The following is a 21,599-nucleotide window of genomic DNA, read 5'->3' as shown; positions in this document are numbered from 1 at the left end:
AATCACATAGCTACAGCTGCCTGATTCTTTAAAAAGGCACCAGAAACATGAAGAAAAGACAACTGCTTCAAAACAAACGGTGCTGGGAAAAATGGAGATTCACACATAGAAGATTGAAACTAGATCCTTAACTGTCACTCTGTACAAAAAAATCAATTGAAAATGTCTCAATCTTAAACTACTATCTGAAGTTTTATACAATAGGAAAAAAAAAGACACATACATAGGCCATGACTTGCTGAATAGGACTGATTTAGCTCAGGAAATAAGAACAAGAATTGACAAATGAGGTTGCATCTAAACCAGAAGCTTTTGTTTATCACAGGAACCATTATTAAAGCAAAGAAACAACATGTAAAATGAAAAGAAAAGCTTGGATAGCTATTTATGAGACAAGGGATTAAAATTCAAAATAGATAAAGAGCTCTAAAACTTAAAACATCAGCAGAACACCAATGGCTCGTGCCAGTAATCCTAGCTACTCAGGAGGCTGAGATCTGAGGATCACTATTCAAAAGCCAGCCTGGGCAGGAAAGTCTATGAGTCTCTTATCTCCAATTAACCACTAGAAAACTGGAAGTGGCACTGTGGTTCAAAGTGGTAAAGCTCTACCCTTGAACAAAAAAGCTCAAAGACACCACCCACACTCTGAGTTCAAGCCTCACAACCAAAAGAAAAGAAACCTTAAAACATCAAAAGACAATCCATTAAATGAGCAAATGAAATAAACAGAAGAGGTCACAAAAGAAGAATATAAATAGTCATAAACACACAAAGAGGTGTTTCACATCCTGAGCCATAAAAGCAATGGAAATCAAAATAATACTGAGATTTGATTTCATCCTAGCCACAATAGCTATCACCAAAAAAACAAACAAGAAGGGCTGGGAAGGTGGCTCAGTGGTAGAGTACTTGCCTTGCATGCATGAGGCCCTGGGTGCGACTCCTCAGCACCACATAAGCAAAAAGAAAAAAGCTGGAAGTGGCGCTATGGCTCAAGTGGTAGAGCGCTAGCCTTGAGCTGAAGAGCTGAGGGACAGTGCCCAGGCCCAGAGTTCAGGCCTCACGACCGGACTCAAAAAAAAAAAAAACAAATATTGGCAAAGATGAAGGGAAAAAAGAAACTATGCTATTACACATTATATGCCTGTATAAAAATATAACAAAACCTCTCACTTTGTACAACTAATGTATGCCAATACTTTTAATATATGGTAATTCTTTTCATTAAAAAACATGCTGAATATACATTATGCTACGAGACACACAACAGAAAATAACAACTCTGAGTGAAAAACCATGGAAAAAGCCAGGGCAACCACTTAAGGAATCCACATAGAAGATGGAAATGGTAACTGAAATCCCTTTACCTGTTGTATAACAGGAGCTTGAACTCCACCAGGCTGCATTTGTGGTATAACCTGCTGTTGTAGAACTACTGACTGTTGAGGCTGAAAGATATACTGGGCACCATTGGCTGCTCTGACCACCTGGAGAAGCTGACCTAAAGCAAAAGAACAAGTATTCTGTTACCATTTTAGCTGTTATCCCACAATAAGTGAACTAATATGAAATCATGCATGCAAACTTAACTGTAACCATTATCTCTTCTAACTATCCTGCATGTTCAAATACACTAAAGTAATTAAGTATTGGGGTTTTTTCCCCCACATTTATTATCATTCTTTAGCTGTTATTCCAATAATATTTTTTGCTTTGTTTTTGGTGCCAGCCCTGTGGCTTGAACTCAGGGCTTGGGTGCTGTCTCTGCACTTATGTTCAAGGCCAGCACTTTACCACTGGAGTCCAGTGTCTCAGCTTTTTCTGAGTGTTTTGTTGGAGGTAAGAGTTTCATGGACTTCCCTGCCCAGGCTGGCTTCAAACCATGATCCTCAGATCTCAGCCTCCTGAGCTATGAGGTATGAGCTATCTGTGCCTAGCTTTTTTTTTTCTTTTAATTGCTTTGATTTGGGGTTTTGGGGGGGTACTTCAGTTTGAACTCAGTTAAGTTCAATACATTGAGTCATATCACAGTGATCCCAGTATTGAGAGCTATTCATTTGTAAAGCTTTAGAGAAACAAATACAACAGTATGTCATGTATATACTTTAAACAAAACCATCACGGTACTCTCCGTCAAAACTACAAAAAGCAACCAAAGTTTACAAAACCAATTGACATAGACTACCACCTAACACTAATTGTATATCTGGCTTGACATGGACTACCACCTAACACTAATTGTATGTCTGGCTTATGTACTCAGAAACAACTTCCCAACAGGTTACCTCAGGTGACCTTCAAAATTACTCTTTGAATTAATTTAAACTTTTTGTTTACATGTTAGTCAAATATGGAGTGACACAGTCCCTATTTGTTCTCTATAAATTTAAAAGTTAGTAAAACAAGTAACTATGAAATTAAGATTTTTTTTTTTTGGGGGGGGGGGGGGGTCCAGTCATGGGGCCTGAACTCTGGGCCTGGGCGCTGTCTCAGCTCTTCAGCTCAAGGCTAGCGCTCTCCACTTGAGCCACAGCGCCACTTCCGGCTTTTTTTCTTTTTGCTTATGTGGTGCTGAGGAATCGAACCCAGGGCCTCAGGCATGTAAGGCAAGCACTCTACCACTGAGCCACCTTCCCAGCCCTGAAATTAAGATTTTTATAGAGAATAATTAAAATCTATGCTAATAACATGACAAAAGTCATGTACTAAAGTTTAATGCAGAGACATTATGTATAATAATATACACTAAATTTGCATGATTTGATTTGGCATCACACATTAGTTTGACTGAAGTGTAAACTCAGTTGGCAGGATAAACATGTTTAGTAAAAATAAACTCAGTCACTATGCATTTCTATGTAATTAAAGGTCTTCAATATAGTGATTCACAGATCAAAAGTTCAAGAACAATTTTCATCTTTTCTACTGCATACTCAATAATGATTAGCTTTCATAATCTAAGCCAAATGGTAACAGAAATTCAATTAAAACTGTCCCTCTTACAATAAAGACAAAACCTAACATAATGTTAAGTGGTATAATTTACTGAACAATACATAAATGAAGTTTCTTATTCCTAATGACCTGAATTTGTTAATATCTGTTGAACAGGAGTCACACCTGCAGGCAGTGCTAAGGTAGCAGCTGTAGCAGCAGCACTCTGAAAAAAAATAAAAACAAAGGAGAAAAAATCAAAACCACAAATGTACAAAACAATATAAATAGTACAGGAAAATTTGTTGGTAACATATGACGTTGATGATAAAATCAAATGGTACAAGACCACCTAACCTAACGACATATATAACCACTGCAAACAATTAAATAGAACAGTATAATTGTTTGGTTTCTCCTTCTGTCCCCACCACACACATCAAGTATATACCACTTCAGTATTCTATAAAGTATCAATCCTTTATATCTTTATATTACCCTATACATTTTTAGTAAAATACACATTTAAAAATGTTGTATGTAAGCCAGACGCCGGTGGCTCATGCCTGTGATCCTAGCCACTCAGGAGGCTGAGAGCTGAGGATCATGGTTCAAAGCCAGCTCGGGCAGGAAAGTCCTTGAGACTCTTTTTTTATTTGGGGGGGGGGGGGGGGGAGGTCCGGTCATGAGGCCTAAACTCTGGGCCTAGAGGCTGTCCCTCAGCTCTTCAGCTCAAGGCTAGTGCTCTACCACTTGAGCCATAGTGCCACTTTGGCTTTTTTCTTTTTGCTTATGTGGTGCTGAGTAATCAAACCCAGAGCCTCAGGCATGCAAGGCAAGTGCTCTACCACTGAGCCACCTTCCCAGCCCCTCCTTGAGACTCTTATCTCCAATTAACCACCAGAAAACTGGAAGTGGTGCTATGACTCAAGCAATAGAGCAGCTAGTCTTGAGCTGAAGATGCAAGGACAGCGCCCAAGCCCAGAGTTCAAGCCCCATGACCAACAACAACAACAAAAAAGTTTACAAAATTAAAGTCATTCCTTATTTTTTCCTCTCCAAGTCTTTACTTCCTTATACCCAACTGCCTGTATTCAATTAAAATACACTAGACAAAATTACAAATATATTCGTTTCTTGGCTTTTTAAATTCCTATCAGAACCAATAGTTGTCTACATAAAACACTTGTATCTAAAGATTTTCCTTATGGTGTAGCTGTTAAATCTTTAGAGGTCATACTATCAAAAAGGGGACATATTCCCTTACCCAAAATGCTGGGAGAAAGAAGAGATTTCAGATACTTTTCAGATTTGGAAGTACCTGCATAACCATAAGATTATCTAGGGGATGGAACCAGGTCTGCGAACAAAATTAACTTATGCTTGTATTTTTGTTTGGAGAGGAGATGTTAAGAAAGGAAGTCACTACGTAGACCATGATGGTCTCAAACTCACAATACTCGTGCTTCTATCTTTGGAATTGGAATTACAGCCAAGTGCGCCACTATACAATTTTCCACTTGTAATCTCAAAAAATTTCAGATTTTGGGCTGAGTGCCAGCGGCTCATGCCTGTAATAATAGATACTTGGATTCCTAGGAAGACCTTATATCAATAGAAAAACACTAAGTATGGTGGTCTGTATCTGTCATCCCAGCTATGGCAGGAACTATATAACTAAAAGACTCAAACTCCAGGCCAGCCCTGGCAAAAGTGAGATCCTATCTTAAAAATAAGCAAACTTTAGACTTCCTGCTAAATTCAATTTCAGCAAACTTAAAAACAAGCAAAAAATATCTCAAAGCAGCTGTTTTTCTCAGAGCTTCAATAATTTTCAAGATGCTGAAATATTACATACTTAGGCATGGCCACTATTTTTATATGAATTAAAGTCGACCTAATGTTGCGATTTTAATTATTACCATGCTTGATGCATTCATATGCTGTATCAGTTTAGAATCAGGAACAATAACTTGTGGTGCTGTGGCTGTAAAAAAAAACAAACAAGTACATATGTAAACAAGCATCATGAAGCTATTTCATAGTCACAAGGGTGTAATACAATGCAGAATGCTTTTTTCGTATTTTAGGCATTTAAATACTTTTTAATAATACTTTTTTAAGAAGTTTTTAAATTTGTGTTGAAAACAGTATAAAAAGCCGGGCACTGGTGGCTCATGCCTATAATCCTAGCTACTCAGGAGACTGAAATCTGAGGATCAAGGTTCAAAGCCAGCCTGGGCAGGAAAGTCTGTGAAACACTTACCTCCAATTAACCACTCAGAAAACCAGAAGGGGCATGATGGCTCAAGTGGTAGAGTGCTAACCTTGAGCTGAAGAACTCAAGGACAGTGCCCAAGCCCCCACAACCAACAAAAAAAAAAAAGAAAAGAAAATAGTGTAATAGACCTACTATACTTGACATTGGAAACATTAGTAACATTCTTATCTCCAATAAACCACTCAGAAAACCGAAGTGGCTCTGTGGCTCAAGCGGTAGAGTGCTTGCTTTGAGCAGAAGAGCTGAAGGACAGCAGCGCCCAGGCCAAGTTCAAGCCCCACAACTGACAAAAAAAAAAAAAAAAGAGAAGCTGGGGACAGCACCCAGCCCTGAGTTCAAGCCCCATGACTGATTAGATATATAGACATAGATATAGATATATAATGCATATATATTATATATATGGAAATACCGAAGGATACAGGGAATTGTGGGAACACAAAATGATAAGATATCTAATAGTTAAGTATATACATTTCTGTTCATTCCTAGATAAGCTGGAAATCTTCAAATGAAATTTAGCTTTGCCTTACTTGGCTAACCCAGAAATTAACTGCTTTCTTCATACTACTACACTGGAAAAAGTTACTAATCCATTAAGAGTAAATTCAAACTTAAAACTATTAATCTACACCATCTTTTTCTCTAGCTTGACAATTACCAAGATTATGTTACTCTCAATTGTTTAAAAAATACAATATGAAAATAATTAAGTGTTTGACTCCGCAAATTTCAGAGAATACACAGGTAATCCCATTACCTTAATATTCTCTGAGTGAAGAAAATCAAAGTTTAATTTATGATGACCTAAAATCCTAATGCCAGAACTAATGACAATAGGAGGAACAGTCATCAAAGAAGATATAAAGAACAAAATAATTTGACACAAGGTACAGTATTGAGTATTAAAAGTCCTACCGATATAAACAAGACCTTTATACCAAATAGACCTGTCATATATCACTATCAATTTTATTCTATTTATACTGTCAGGTAAGACAAGTGGGCAACTAAGTGATTACTTAGGGAACTTTCATTTATCTTTCCTCTCCAGTAATAATGAAGACTCAATTAGAATGCTCAGGAAATTCTGTAACTGAATAGATACTTGTCATGGAAAAAAAACAAAAACTTTGCAACATATATAATGAATCAAGAGTCTTTTCAAGGCTCAGATTTCCTTACATGTGAAATGGACCTAAACACTATTTCATAAAATCCCTCTAAGGGACTAATGATAATGAAAGTGACTTTAACATTGCAAAGTGCTATGGACATTAAAAAAAAAAAAAAGTTCTTTTCTTACTTTAAAAACAAGTACTATAGCCGGGTGCTGGTGACTCACACCTATAATCCTAGCTACTCAAGAGGCTGAGAGCTGAGGATCACGGTTCAAAGCCAGCTGTGAGACAAGTGGTGCTATGGCTCAAGTGGTAGAGCACTTGGCTTGAGCTGATGAGCTCAGGGATAGCACCTAGGGTCCAGAGTTCAAGCCCCACAAATGACAAAAAACAAAAACAAAAAACGAAGTACTATAAATCAAACTAAGTTATATACCTACTGTTTGCTTAAAAGAAATCTTGTCAATTATATTTATATTGAATAAATGTAAAAGGGATTGAACTCTGACTAAAATTATAAAATTCTTCCAGATTTAAGATACATGGATAAAAATAGAATGACATCGAAAGAACATGTCTCAAAGACAGTAGACAACTATTTTATCAGCTAAAATAGGAAGCCCTTATTAAACAAATCTCTATAAGTGACTTATTTTAGTGAATACACTACTATTAAGCCTTCTCAAAACAAAATAATACAAGTTCCTTGAATATGGTCTTAGGCTTTCAGTTGAGGAATTATTATTAAGCACACACAAATTCAGCCAACATAGTCTTAAAAGAAGTTTACAAATTATCTTTTAAAAGAAGAAACCAGAACTTTATTCTTTCAAAACACAAATTTAATTTTCAAGCCATAGAAGAAAAACAAACCCAGTTTTACCTTGCTGTGATGCAGGAATAAGGACTTGCTGGGTCTGTGCTTGCTGAGGTACTGTTTGCTGAGGTTGAGCTTGCTGATGGTGGTGGTGGTGGTGATGCTGCTGCTGCTGGGGTTGATGCTGCTGTTGAACTTGCAATAAAAGCTGCTGCTCTTCTGAATGAAATCCATCTACTGCCCTAGACTGCATTAGTTTATTCTCCCATAACTAAAATAAAGAATATTAAAGGTTTCTCAATGAAAGAAAAAATAACTCTAGACAAAATATATTTATTAGCTACCTGTAAATTCCTTCCATTTTTAAAACTGATACAACCACAAAAAATACATCTTGTTTGTGATCTAAGTATAATGATACTAAAGTCCTTGAAGAATCAAATCCTGTCTCTACCGCTTTAGACTACTGAAGACTCATTTCCTTGTTTATATGGCCAACAAATAATCTCTAGTAACTCCTTGATAGATGCTATTTAGCAAAAAAAGTTCCCATAAGCAGGTTTTTTTTAAGAACTCCAACATTATCTCTTGTAACATAGAAATATTTTTGTGGAAATTTTTAATAAAAATGTTCCCCTAACTGCCAGCATATAAAACTTAAATTCATCTCTTTTTTTAGAAAAATGAGAAACAAAGACAACAAAAGCCTAATTTCCCATCTCTCCATTTATACATTAAGAAAAAAGAAATTGAAATGATGCTGGTCTTAAAAGGTTGTCCCATCCCTCCATACATCTTGAAATTTCTCTCTTTCCTTTATGCCAGAGATTGACTACCACATATTCTATTTAGCCACATCTATAGGCTGAGCATCTATAATTCAGTAATTCAAAACCAAATTCTGAAACTCTTGAGTGTTGACCTGATGTTACAAATGGAAAATTCCATACCATGAAACTTGGGTTTTGTGTACAAATATAAGATATTATGTAAAAAGTATCTTCAAGCTATTTATATATGAAACATAAGTGAATTTCATTGTATATACATATATGTACACAATTTTTCATTTACAAAAGGTGGGCTATGTCAAAATTGTTAAAAAATCCAAAGTAATTCTGGCCATAAATGCTTCAGAGATACTCAACCTGTGTTTTCTCATTTTACCACAAGGTAGGTTCTATAATACAAAAATAAGAAAAAGAACCAATTTATCTTTCTCCCTAACACATTTCCTCTCTACTAGATTTAATATTTAAAGTTTTACCCTGATAATAAATTACCTAAGAAAGTTACAATCTATTTTTAAGAATGCAAATGAAACAATTTAATCATTTTTATATACTTTATTTTCTCCTCCAAAGCCTGCTCTTGAGATACTTACTGTCAAACTCACCTGAGTTTGGCTGAGATCATCTAAGTTTCACTTGTCATACTCTCAGAGGTTTAAAAGCAAGTACCAAGAAGTGGGTACTTAAAAGAGGGGAAGGTGGGGTCAAGGGGAGAGAAGAATGAAGGTGGCAAGGGGGAGAATGCAGGCAAGAACTGTAGGAGCTACAGAACTGAGAAATGTATGATAAGGGGCAGGCTGAAAGGGGGAATGAAAACAAATTCAATACATAACCTAAAATTAAGATAAGTGAGGGAAGGGGTAGAGGTTGGAAGGGGTGGGTGAGAATGTTGAAAGGAGTGACATTGATCAAGATGCACTGTATTCATAAACTGCTTTGGTGAATGGCAATTCCTCTGTACAACTACTTAAAGATGACAAAAATATTATTTTTAAAAAATCTCCTAACCTTTCCCCAGTACAGATGTAGTATCTAGTTTCTACAGCTAATAACAATTCTGGCACCTTCTTAATAGTTTACCAAAAAACTAAACTAACAAGTCAATTTCACAGTGAAGCTTTCTTCTCCTTAACAAGCCCTGTTATTTAGAAACTTCTAAAATCTATTTAGGTATAGTAACTATGTCTATTCATGGTTATTGAGGATTAACATGAGATATACTTTTATTAGTGTTTCCAATTAATACTATCACTAGCAATATTAACAAAGATTAACAAAAGCTATGCTTATTATTTCTAAAACTAGAGCATTTACCAGAAGTTGAAAAACCAGAAACCAGATAATCCTGGTTTGGCTACTTTTCATTGACCAAATAATGTTATCTTTCTTAGGCATTTTCCTCCCCAAAGAAGAATTCTCTAGGCATAGCAGCTCAGGTCTATATTTGTAGGTATACCTACAACTACAAGCTGAGGCTGGGAGAATTACAATTTGAGGGTAGTCTAGGCAAAAAGTTTGCAAGACTCCTTATCAACCAACAGAAAATGCTGGGCATAGTGGTATATTCTTGTCTCCTCCCCAGCTACACAGAAAACATAATAGGAGGATTGCAATCCAGGCCCTCTAATGCATAAACTGGATACCCTATTAAAAAAAAAAAAAAAAAGCTAAAAAGGCCAGAGGCATGGCTAAAGTGGTAGAAAGAAAAAAGAAAAGCTAAACAAGAATAACGTTGAAGGGAGGGGTTGGGCTATTATTAGCCCAACAGTCTATTATTAGCATTTGAATTTAAGGTCTCACACTTGCCCCTAAGTACACTCTACCCTTTGAGCCATTCTGTTAACCCTAGATTACTTCTAAACTCATTTCCAGCTAATAAATCTAGGATTCTAAAAGTCCCAGACTAAAAACTACTAATTTCTTCTTGTAAAAACAAAGTACTGCCAGGTGCCGGTGGCTCATGCCTATATAATCCTAGTTACTCAGGAGGCTGAGATCTGAGGATTGTGGTTCAAAGCCAGCAGGGGCAGGAAAGTCAGTGAGACTCTTATCTCCAATAAACCACCAGAAAACCACAAGTGGTACTGTGGCTCTACTGGTAGAGCGCTAGCCTTGAGCTGAAGCGCTGAGGGACAGTGCCCAGGCCCAGAGTTCAAGCCCCCATGACTGACCAAAACAAACAAACAAACAAAAACCAAAAAACAAAGTACTACTTTCTAAGGACCTGAATTGCCTCTATTTCATCAATGTAAAGTGGGCTCCTAGCCCAGCACAGCACCAAAATAAGCATTTGTATGGCCAATAAAACACATTACGAGTAAGGCATTATATATATAGCTATCCCCAAACCTTTTCTCTTTTTCCGTTTTCTAAAACAAAACTTAGTTTATAAGTCAATTCAAGGTCAAAAGCTAATATTAACTAGTGTTTTAAACTATATTTTAAATTATAATTCTGGTGGGGACTGATAGGACTGAACAAGATCTTCATGCTTGCTAAACGTGCACTAACACTGAGCAGCATCCCAGACCCCCAAAATTTCCTTAACTTTTATTGCCTGGTCTACTGACTGGAGAGCCAATCTTTCCAATGAGACTTCTGTAATGAGGATAAAATCTAATGATTATGCTAAGGGCCAGTGGTTCACACCTGTAATTCTAGCTACTTACTGTTAGGACTGATATTGGAAGCCAGCCTGGGCAAGAAAGTCCATCACACTCATCTCCAATTAACCACCAAAATTCTGGAAGTGAGCTGTGGTTCAAATGGTAGAACACTAGCCTTGAGCAACAAAGCTACGGGACCACACTCAGGCCCTGAGTTCAAGCATGGGCACATACAGATACTCATGCATACACAAACAAAAGGGAGATAATGGAGCAACCTTACAAAAATTCTTTTCCTCCTTGGATCCTCAAACTGACATGAAGAACTTATCCTATGATCCCAACATGATTAAGACCTACTTTTATTCATATGCTAAGTAGACATTTTTAATAACTAAAATTTATTGAGTTTTTTTGTACTTTCTAAGTATTTTACATACTCAGTTTTTTACAGAATTTGTATAGAACAGACATTATTACCTCCTTTTATTAGAAAAAAGAACAAATGGAACAAAAAAATGAGGTACACCAAGTAAACATAGGTTGTAGGATATAAGCCAAGCAGTCTAACTCCAGCATCTTTGTGTTGGACCTCATTTATGAATGTTTTATTGCAGATACCTCCATAATCCAAATTACTGATCTCAAACTACACTGCTGCTTTCCAAGCACATAAATGACTCTATGAACTACCTCCCCAATCTAAGATCTAGTCACAACTATTGAACCTTCCTTGATACTAGTTAAGTTTTGCAAATATCACAGGAGATAAAAGACATTTTTCTATCACTTACTAGTTAAATATCCTGATCCAAATACAATCTGAATTTATGTTCCAATCTATAAAATGTGAACATTATCATTCCCTGGCTTTATGTCAGGCTTGAAATTCTATAAAGGATTCTACTTTCACAAAAATTTGCTGAATAAAACATAAATAATTCCATTTCAGGACCCCCCTAAAAACATTAGGAAACCTAATTTCCCAAAAAGCACATGAAGTAGAAAGTAGACTGATAATCAATTTATGATCCAGGTATTCACAAATAGTGTATCAAGTATATCAAGCACATTTAGCAGAGTTGGAGAGTGATTTGCTCCCACTTTCCTAAGATATGGCAATGTCTGGAGATACACTTGATCTCAACTGAATGGTGCTGCTGGCATCTAGTGGGCAGAAGTCAGTAATACTGCTAAGATGCTACAATGAAGAGCAGAGCCTCTGAAACCATTTAAACAATCCAAAAGACCAAAAGGGCCAAGATCAGCCAGATGCTGGTAGCTCACACCTATCATCCTAGCTACTCAGGATGCTGAGATCTAAAGATCTCAGTTCAAAGCCAGCTTGAGCAAGAAAGTCCATGAGACTCTTATCTTCAATTAATCACCAAAATGCCAGAAATGGAGCTGGTCCCCAAGTAGTAGAGTGCTAGCCTTAAGCAAAAAAGCTCAGAAACAAAAGCGGCACTTGGCTCAAGTGGTAGAGCACTAGCCTTGAGCTGAAGAGCTCAGGGACAGCGCCCAGGCCTGGAGTTCAAACCCTAGTACCGACCCCCCCAAAAAAAAAAAAAAAAAAAAAAGTGATAAAGGTTGAGAAACCAAATAAGAGACAAAGAACTGAATTTACGGTTTACTTACAACTGAAGAAACTTCTGTTATTCTGATTTATATTAAAAAGAGGTCATGCCAGGTACTAGTGGCTCAGGCCTGTAATCTTAGCTATTCAGGAGGCTGAGATCTGAGAACTGGGTTTGAAGGCAGCTTGCACTGAGAAGTCCTGGTGAGACTCTTAACTCCAATTAACCACTCAAAAACCAGAAGTGCAGCTATGACTCAAAGTGGTAGAAGCACTAGCCTTGAGCAAAAGAGCTCAGGGACAGTGGCAGAGAGCTAGCCTTGAGGAAAAACACTCAGGGAGAGCATCTAGTCCCTGAGTTCAAGCCCCAGGACTGACAAAAACAAAAAAAGAAAACCCATAAACAACCAGGGCTAACCTCTACTCTTATCTTAGGGCAATGACTTAAAAATATTTAGGCTGATTTTCTATGCTACAAATGTTCTGCCTTTCATAAACAGTCACAAAAATACAAGGACACTCAATGAAACAAACTGCAAAACATTCATTCCAATAATACCAAAGATTTAAAATAAGCTTATTCTCTTACTTATATCCCTGGATATTTATGGTGTTTGAGCTGCTTATATTATTCATCCAACTTAATATCTCATGGTATACATTCTTTTTTTTTTTTTTTTGGCTGGTCGTAGAGCTTGAACTCTGGGCCTGGGCACTGTCCTGAGCTCTTCAGCTCAAGGCTAGCGCTCTACCACTTCAGCCATAGCACCCACTTCCAGCTTTTTCTGTGTATGTGGTGCTGAGGAATCAAACCCAGGGCCTCACGCATGGAAGGCAAGCACTCTACCCCCGAGCCACGTTCCCATCCCCATCACGGTATACATTCTTATACCTGAATTTGTTGACATTCCACTAAAAATAATCCTAATAATTTCCTCATCTCACATAAACTTTTATTTTTTTCCCCATCCTCTCATGGCCAGATTCTTACTTAACACTCTACGGTAGTATACTTCAAATGGTTTAAACTCACTAAGGCAAATCTATTGCATCACCAGAGAAAGATGAAATTTATCTTAGAATGAAGAGTTGCTGCCATTTACCAGTGGCTAATACCTATAATTTTAGCTACTCAGGAGGCTGAGACCTGGAAGATAGAGGGTGGAAGACAGACTGGGCAGAAAAATCTACAAGACTCCATCTCCAATTAACCAGCAAAATATCTTCCTGGAGGTAGTAACACACTATCTGTGAATAAAGCTAAGCCACAGAGCATTAAAGCCAAGAAAGCTCAAATGCCCCTCAAACCTTAAGAGTCAGAAAATATTTTTTTTAATGAGTTGCTAAATTCAAGTTTCCACATTTCTTTTTTTTTTTTTTTTTTGTCAGTTGTGGGGCCTGAACTCTGGGCCTGGGCGCTGTCCCTCAGCTTTTCAGCTCAAAGCTAGCGCTCTACCACTTGAGCCACAGCACCACTTCCGGCTTTTTTTTTCTGCTTATGGGGTGCTGAGGAATCGAACCCAGGGCCTCATGGATACAAGGCAAGCACTCTACCAATGAGCCAGCCAACTTCCAAGGACAGTATTTTTCCAATAAAACTGAGAGAAATAATGTTAAGAAAACAGCTGGGTTCCCATATTAGCCTCTGCTTTTCACTTTTAGTTTTGGTTGAAGTATATAAAGAAACTATGCCTTCCTCCAGCTAAGTAATTGGGAAAGGAAAATATTATAAATGACATTTTCTTAAAAGCTCAGAAATATAGAAATCATATTCCAGTGAGCTTTTCATATCTTTCCATTAAAATCTATTAATATGTTTTGTACTTTCAGTGGATTTTTCAATATTATAGTCACTTGGAAAATATTATTTCAATTAATCATAGAGATCTTCCAAGTGTTATGGCATTTCATTATAGAATATCAGGCTATCAAATTTCTTTTTCTGCCTGTCCGGGGGGCTAGACTTCAGGCCTGGGCGCTGTCCTTGAGTTCTTTTTTGCTCAAGGCTAGTGGCTCTACCACTTAAGCCAAGTTCCACTTTCCAGCTTTTTTAGTGGTTAACTGGAGGTAAGAATCTCCTGGACTTTCCTGCTTGAGCTGGCTTCAAACTATGTTCCTCAGATTTCAGCCTCCAGAGTAGCTTAGGTGCCCAGCCAATCAAATTCCTTAATATCAACACTAAGTACTTTTTTTAATACCAAATTCAAATGAAATGGGAACAGATCTACAGCAAATCTGCTGCATAAGTACTTAAGAAAAGTACACATTTGAATTGTGAAGTGAGCTGATCGTTTATCTCATAGAACACAACTTTTACTTGAGCTAACAGATAAGTTAAGCTTTTATAGTCTTGGGCATCTGGATCCTGGCCTTCTTGCTGGCACTCCTTCTGAGATGGAAGGTTCTATTTTTATGGAAACTCAAGATGATGCCTTAGAAATCACTCCTCGATAAAAACATTTCTCATAATAACAAAAAAAAGTTTTTACTTAAAAAAAAAAAAAAAAAGAAACCCCCTATTCAAACTACTATTCTATTCTAATTAACTAAGGCAAAAAATATTTCACAACTTTATGGATCACAGAAAAAGCAAAACATAAATGCTAATTTTTAAAAATCTAAATATTTCTTGTTAGTATTATGTTCACCTTTGGTCCTCAGCTCCACCCAGATGGGGGGGAGGGGCTTCCATTCCTGGAGTTCCAGCCAGACAGCTGACCCCTCCCTCTCTGCCCAGACCCACCTGAACTCCCATCTACCTCACTTCCTATCTCTCAGACCCTCCTGCTACTTGGATAGGGATGGAGGCCATGTGCTCCCTCTTGGGGGAAATATGGCTCCTCTAATAAACCTTATAATAATCTTTCTCCTGTGCCTGCCTGCCTCTGTGTGGTCCCCTGAGATGGATGTGTGGGATCCTCCTCTTTCATTTCTGCTTAAATCCAAGAGATAAAACACTAATCTCAGACATAGAATATATTATAAATTTAATATAGAGCGTATATAAAGGATATGACTTAGCTAGGCACAGTGACTTACCCCTAAAATCATAGTTACTCTGGAAGTGGAATTCAGGATCAGTTTGAGGCCAGCCTGGGCAAAGTTACCAAGACCTATCTAAACAAATAAGCTAGGTATGGTGGTGTGATCCTGTAATCCCAGTTACACAAAAGGCATAGGTAGGAATATTGGCAATGTGAGGTTAGCCCAGGCAAAAACATGAGACCTAATATGAAAATTAAAAATAAAAACAGGCTAGGAGTATAGTTAACATGGTACAGCACTTGCCTAGAAAGAGGAAGCCTTGAGTTTAAAACCCAGTACCACTAAAATAATAGAATTTTTAAAATAATGTACTTCAAGAACCTAAAATCCTTTTATCAACCCCTACAACTTAATTTTAGAATATTAAGACAAAATAAAAAGAACCAAAATCTTAAATAGGCATGTCAAGTAAGTGGACCACAAAATGTAGAATGTTGTCTATCCAATAGAGTAGCTAATGCTACTTCTAGGCGGTAAGTATTTTTTATTGCTACTATATTTAATCCTTAAAACAACTATAGAAGAATTCCTATCTTAAATGTTCTAAGGAAGCTGGTACATACATAAGTAGCTTGCCTAAGGCCAGAGGACGATGGGTGACAGTTGAGATTTAAAACAATAACCTTTACTAAACTATACTTCCTCCTTAAATAAAGTCAAATCTTTATCCTCTGAGAAAATTAGTCATTATTGGCTAAAGAGAATCTTGGGGGATGGGGGGGGGGGGGGAGAGAGAAAAAATAGGAATTAAAGGAGAGAGGAAAAAAACTCACAGTTTTTAGTTCCATGAGGACTTGTTCATCCACTCCATCATCCAAAAAGATGTCTCTCACATCATTAATAACATCTTCAATCACAGATCTGTATAATTTAGGCTTTAAAGGAAAGGTAAAACTTTTCATATTGCTTCCAAAGTTAAAATGTTTAACAAGCTTTCAGAAATGCAAACGAAAACGCCAATTATTTTGCCAACTAATACTTGTAAGGCTTTAAAGATATATCCATCCTAATAAACATCATTTGCCCTTGATTTGATAACTGCATGATTTAATACATTTAATATCTTATGTACATTAAGACTGCAATAGAATCCATAAGCAAAAATTCCTTGTGCATACAAGTGTCATACAGTTTCTATTTCTAATTTCCTATGTTGCAGTAAAAATTCCTAACATAATGTTTTATGGTTGCCTACACTTCCCATTATTCTTTGTCTAACTCATTATATCTTGCAACCTTGCCACCACATCTTTTTCTTTTTTCTTTTTTTTGGGGGGGGGGTGTCTGGTCATGGGCCTGAACTCTGGGCCTGGGCGCTGTCCCCCCTCAGCTCTTCAGCTCAAGGCTAGTGCTCTACCACTTGAGCCACAGCGCAACTTCCACTTTTTTCTTTATTTTTTTTTGCTTATGTGGTGCTGAGGAATCGAACCCAGGGCCTCAAGCATGCAAGGCAAGCGTTCTACCACTGAGCCACCTTCCCAGCCCTATCTTTGATTTTGGAAAACCTTAGTTCTTATATTCATCAGCCTGGTAATAACCAGCAATACAATGAGTGTAAGTTTTAAAAAATCATGTCATTTCTAATTGAGGGGGGGATGTTTTTGTTTTTTAATCTAGTCTGTACCTTCAAGCTGTTACACTGAAAAAGTCTTTCATAGTCTGAGGAAAAAAGTACTCACTGGCTCCTTTCTAATGATATGCTCCTCCTCCTATCCCTGTCCAGCTGATGCTTCGGAACAGAATTATAAAGGCTCATGTATGTATGTCCCTTGTTCCTATAGTTATTGTGTGTAATGCATGGAATGAAAGCACAGTGAAGGGTTGGAGGAGATGTCTTCTAGATAGTTGGTTATCAGAATAAATTTAGTAACACATGTGAAAGCACTTTAAATGGATTTTTTTGAAAAGTAAAAAAGTTAAAACAATTAGCCTAACCCACATCCTAAAAGTTTGCATGTCAATTGAAAACTAAGGCTGCCCCCTTATACATTTTATCCATTATTTCAGAGTTAATGTTAAACCTTTTTTCTAAATGCTTTGTCATTATTCCTGTTTTATACCTGGCTGGCTTAATGTAAATTACTGGCTTGCCAATAAAATGAAGGGTTATTCTCATTAACAAATCTCAAAGAATAATAAATGCTCCAGGGATGGGAAGGTGGCTCAGTGGTAGAGTGCTTGCCTTGCATGCATGAGGCCCTGGGTTCGATTCGTCAGCACCACATAAGCAGAAAAAAAAAAAAAAAAGCCAGAAGTGGCACTGTGGCTCAAGTGGTAGAGTGCTAGCCTTGAGCTGAAGAGCTGAGGGACAGTGCCCAGGCCCAGAGTTCAGGCCCCACGATCAGACCAAAAATAAATAAATAAATAAATAAATAAATGCTCCATTAGTATGTATCGCAATACTGTTACCATAATGGAACCTCTGAGGAACTATGATCCTAACACAAAACAGTTTGCCAGTAAAAACTATTCCTTTTTTTTTTAATTACAACCGAACACATCAAATGTCTAGATTCTCACCCTTACTGGCTGGCCCACTCAACACATTTTCCTGTCTTGGCTGGGTTCATTCAAACTGCAATCCTCAGATCTCAGCCTCCTGAGTAGCTGATCCGTATGTTTTATGATGCTTCTTAATGAACTCAAGGACTTAACTAATTCAGAAGCAATGAGGCTGAAGGAAGAAGGAATACAAGTACATTTCACAAAATAAATGCATGGGCCAGTGCCAGCAGCTCAAGCTTGTAATCCTAGCTACTCAGGAAGCTGAGATGCGAGGATGGTTTGAAGCCAGCTGCAGCAAGAGTCCAAGGGGCAAGAAAATTCATAAGAATTAATACAAATTAACCACCAGAAACCAGAAGTGACTCTGTGGCTCAAAATGGTAGAATATTAGCCTTTGAGTGAAAAAGCTCAGGGACAGTACTCAGGCCCTGATACGCCCCATGACAGCCCTCCAATCCCAAAATATATAGTCCCCAACACAATTTTTCACCATGTGCAAAGGCCTTAAAATTCTGTTCTTACAAGTATGTGGGGGCACCATCACTATTTGAAATAATAGCACTTTACAATATTAAATTCCTAACTTCACTTAAACCAGTGTTTTTGCCTTTTATTGTATACACAATAATTTGCCTTTGTCCTGAGTTTTAGAAAGCAAGTATTCCAAACTTTAAAATTGGTAGGGAGCATGGGTGACATTATCAAGTCATTAGCTCAAGGGCTCCTTTAGGAAACTGGTCATTCTCTGGTGCAATTACGGAAGGTTAAAGATTGATTTTTACACTGGGTACCGCAATAAAAAACACTATCTACTTAAATTTTCGGTTTTTCAAAATACAGTTTGCTGTCAAATCTCCTTCATTCTCATTACTCAATTCCCGGTACTGTAATGCTTTAAGATCCTATATGAAAGCCTCAGTTTAATTTCTATTTCTCTGAAAAGCTTTGTGTCTAGGTTATCTATTATTTGAAAACACAATGAAACAAATACACATATATACTATGTATATATATATATATATATGTGTATACACACACACACACACAAATATATTGAATACTTGATGGGCTAAGCCCCAAGCCCTCTGTAGCTAACATTTACATACAAAGCATTTTTTAATCCCATCAATACTGGAGGACACCTTCCAAACCAGAGAAAATAATCAGACCGTCTCATCTAAAAATTACTTTAAAAAAGAAAAGCCTTTAAAACCTAAAAAGTAAAATGAAAAAGCAAGGATGGCAATTTGGGCATTGTTTTCCCCTTAGCAAGGCAGGATGAAAAAAAAAAACGACTTCAGAAAAACAGAAAACCTAGGGGTCTCTGAAAGCAACAGCCCCCAGTCGGGTGCGAGAATGACAGCCTACGATCAAGGGGCGCCGCATCCCACGCTCCGCCGGCGCCCGCCGCCCGCCCGCCGCTCGCCTCGGGAGCACGCACCTCCCAGCCCCGCTCGCAGCAGCTCTCACTATTTAAAGCCGGATCTGGTGTTTAAATGGAGAGGCGGTGACGTAGGCCTGAAAAGCACCTTCCCATCCTGGCAGAGTCTATATTAGAGAGCGGCAATGGCTCTATATAAACAGGGCAGCCAAAGGGAGGAGGACCACAAGGCTCAGGGACGGAAAAGCAGGGCCGGCGGCCGCAGCCATGATGGATCGACTCCGAGTCGCCCACGGTACGGGGTCGGGTGGCCGCGGGGCTCGGTCTGACGCATGGGGGACCGGGCAAAAAGGGGGAAAAAAAAACTAATAAAATAAATAAAAATACATAATCGTGTTTTATTGGCATCAGAAGAATTAAAAGAAAAATAAAGGCGGGTGGGGCACTGAAAAGGTGATGGTTGTGACTGCTTTTTTGCAAACCTACGTGATCGCCAGGAAGCCAAAGCGGACCCGTGGGCCGGAGGCGGCGGACTTCGGGGCGAGCGGGGCATCGGACCTCGGCGGCAGGCCTTGCTTTCTTTTGAGGGGCGTTAAGGGGGGCTGGGGCTGGAGGGGATTTCTTGTTTTGTTTTTTGTTTTGTTTGCTTTGGTGCTTTTGCTAGTGGAGGATACGATCGGGGGCTTTGGCTTCCCCCTTCGCCATTTTACCCGTTCGGGAGGAACCGAGATAAGTGGTTTTCAACCTTCGTCCTTTCTGAAAAGGAGCATTAAAATGGCCCCAGGGAGAGAGGATCCCCAACGCACAGCCGCCCCCCCCCCCCCAGCACTAACCTAACACGGGGTCGCCGAGGGTCTTTGGGTCGCGTCCAATTAATTCCCCAGACACCGGCTTCCCCCCCCCCCCCTCCCCGCCCCCACTCCTCCCCGGTTGTTGCTCGGCCGCTCGCTCGGGAGCCTCGCGTCGAGACAGCGGCTCGGCCTCCTCCGGAGTGGCGGCGGCTCCCGCCCGGCTTCCCCCTCCCCTCCCTGGGCCCGGCGGGGTCTGGAACCGGGGCCGCGCGCCGCCCCCCCCGCCCCCAGCCCGGGCCCAACCGCCTGCGCGCCCCGGGCCCCACCGCGCCCCCTCCCACCGCCGCCGCCGCGAGCCCTCGGCGCCCCCCCCATCCCAGGCCCCCCGGCCGCCCGGCCCGAGGCGGGAAGCGGCGGCGACGCGGGCGCAGGACGGCCGAGGCCCGCCGAGGCCCCGCAGGAGCGGGGCCGCCGCGGCCGCCGCCGTCCCCGCCCCCGCCAGGTCCGGCCGTTGCCGCCGCCTGAACGAAGCCCCCCGCCGGCCGCCGAACCACGTCCTTACCACGGTATTTGTATTTGCCGAGTTCGCCATTTCCACACACAACACAAACAAGAGGGGAGGGGGGAGACAACCTCGAGGAAACAAGGTAAAAAAAAAAAAAGGAAAAAGGCAGCCCGGAGGGCGACCCAGGTCACCAGCAGACCGGCCCCGCAGGAGCGAGGGGAGCGAGGGGCAGCTCCGCCCGGGGCTGGACACCTCGGAGGACAAAAATGACGACCCCCGCGAGGGTCGGGCGGCGGGGGGACGCCGCCCACTCCCCACCGGACGCCGAGGAGGGGAACCACCACCGGCCGCCGCTCCCCGCGCCGCCGCTGCCGCCACCGGCTGCAGCTCCAGCCGTCCGGTCCTCCCGCTTCTCCCCTATATATAGCGAGCCAACAAGCTGCGCGAGCCGCCGCCGCCACGGCCGCCGAGAGACAGGGCGGAGGGGAGGGCGGGGCGGAAAGGGCGGGGCCGAGCGCGAGGACACCGCGAGAGCCGCGTGCGCAGGCGCGCCGGGGCGGAGACCCGCCTCCGGGCACCGTCGTCACACGCTGTGTGGAAGCGGGCGCGGAGCGGGGGGCGGAGCCCCCACCCCCCCCCCCCCCCCCCCCCCCCCCGAGACTGGAGTTACTGAAGGCGGGCGGCCGCCTCTCTCGAAAAGTCTCGCGTGATCACGTGGTTGGCACCCAGGCGGAAGTCTCCGGGTGGCGTTGGGGGCGGTGAAGCGGGGGGGGGGGGGGGGGGGGGGGGGGGGGAATGGCGGCGGGCCTGGCTGAGGAGAGGCGCGAACGTTCGTGACGCTGGGAGACTACCGCACCCCCCCCACACACACACCCGTCGAGCTACCCAGCCCCCGCCGCCTCCCGACAGCCGCCGCCGCGCCGTCTCGCGCCCGGGAGCTGCTAGGGACTGCCTGGTTAAGAATGGCTTGCGGAGGCGGCGGGCAGGTCACGTGGCGCCGCTTCCGCCTCCCTCCTCTTCCCCCGCCCCGCCCCCCCCCCGCGCTGCGCGCGCGCGCGCTCGGACTCCGGACCGAGTTTTAAACGCGGCGTCATCTTGGAGTTCGTGAGCCCGTCCGTACCCGCGGGCGGGCGGGCGGGCGGGCGGGCGGGGCGGGGGCGGGGGGGAGTCGGCGGCGTCCGCGCCTCCCGGCTGCGCGGGCCCCGTGTCCCGGGGTGGGCGGTGCGGCTCCGGGAGGGGATGC

The 21,599-nt window shown here is 41.1% G+C and overlaps 1 protein-coding gene and 1 non-coding gene across 3 annotated transcripts in view; both read right to left on the bottom strand.

Annotated features, from left to right (window-relative positions):
• Window positions 1-20,816, bottom strand: part of Gtf2a1 (general transcription factor IIA subunit 1) — a 38,367-nt gene extending 17,551 nt beyond the window's left edge. The window contains exons 1-6 of one of the 2 annotated variants that reach the window (XM_042692541.1): window positions 20,414-20,816; window positions 15,948-16,049; window positions 7,223-7,427; window positions 4,860-4,924; window positions 3,088-3,163; window positions 1,371-1,504 (exon numbers count right to left, since the gene is read on the bottom strand). In XM_042692541.1, coding sequence (XP_042548475.1) covers window positions 1,371-1,504; window positions 3,088-3,163; window positions 4,860-4,924; window positions 7,223-7,427; window positions 15,948-16,049; window positions 20,414-20,443 — 612 coding nt within the window. In that variant the 5' untranslated portion in view covers window positions 20,444-20,816. The remainder of the gene's footprint in view (window positions 1-1,370; window positions 1,505-3,087; window positions 3,164-4,859; window positions 4,925-7,222; window positions 7,428-15,947; window positions 16,050-20,413) is intronic. The other variant, XM_042692542.1, reaches the window with a different exon arrangement.
• Window positions 5,930-6,073, bottom strand: LOC122118919. Its single transcript, XR_006149470.1, has one exon. It is a non-coding gene; the product is annotated as a small nucleolar RNA SNORA79 (small nucleolar RNA).
• Window positions 20,817-21,599: the final 783 nt, after the last annotated feature.

Source organism: Dipodomys spectabilis, unplaced genomic scaffold (assembly GCF_019054845.1).
Source record: "Dipodomys spectabilis isolate Male_0828 unplaced genomic scaffold, ASM1905484v1 ptg000157l, whole genome shotgun sequence".
Classification (NCBI taxonomy): domain Eukaryota; kingdom Metazoa; phylum Chordata; class Mammalia; order Rodentia; family Heteromyidae; genus Dipodomys; species Dipodomys spectabilis.
Note: the sequence above shows the minus strand (reverse complement) of the source record. Positions and strands in the feature narration are given on the sequence as shown.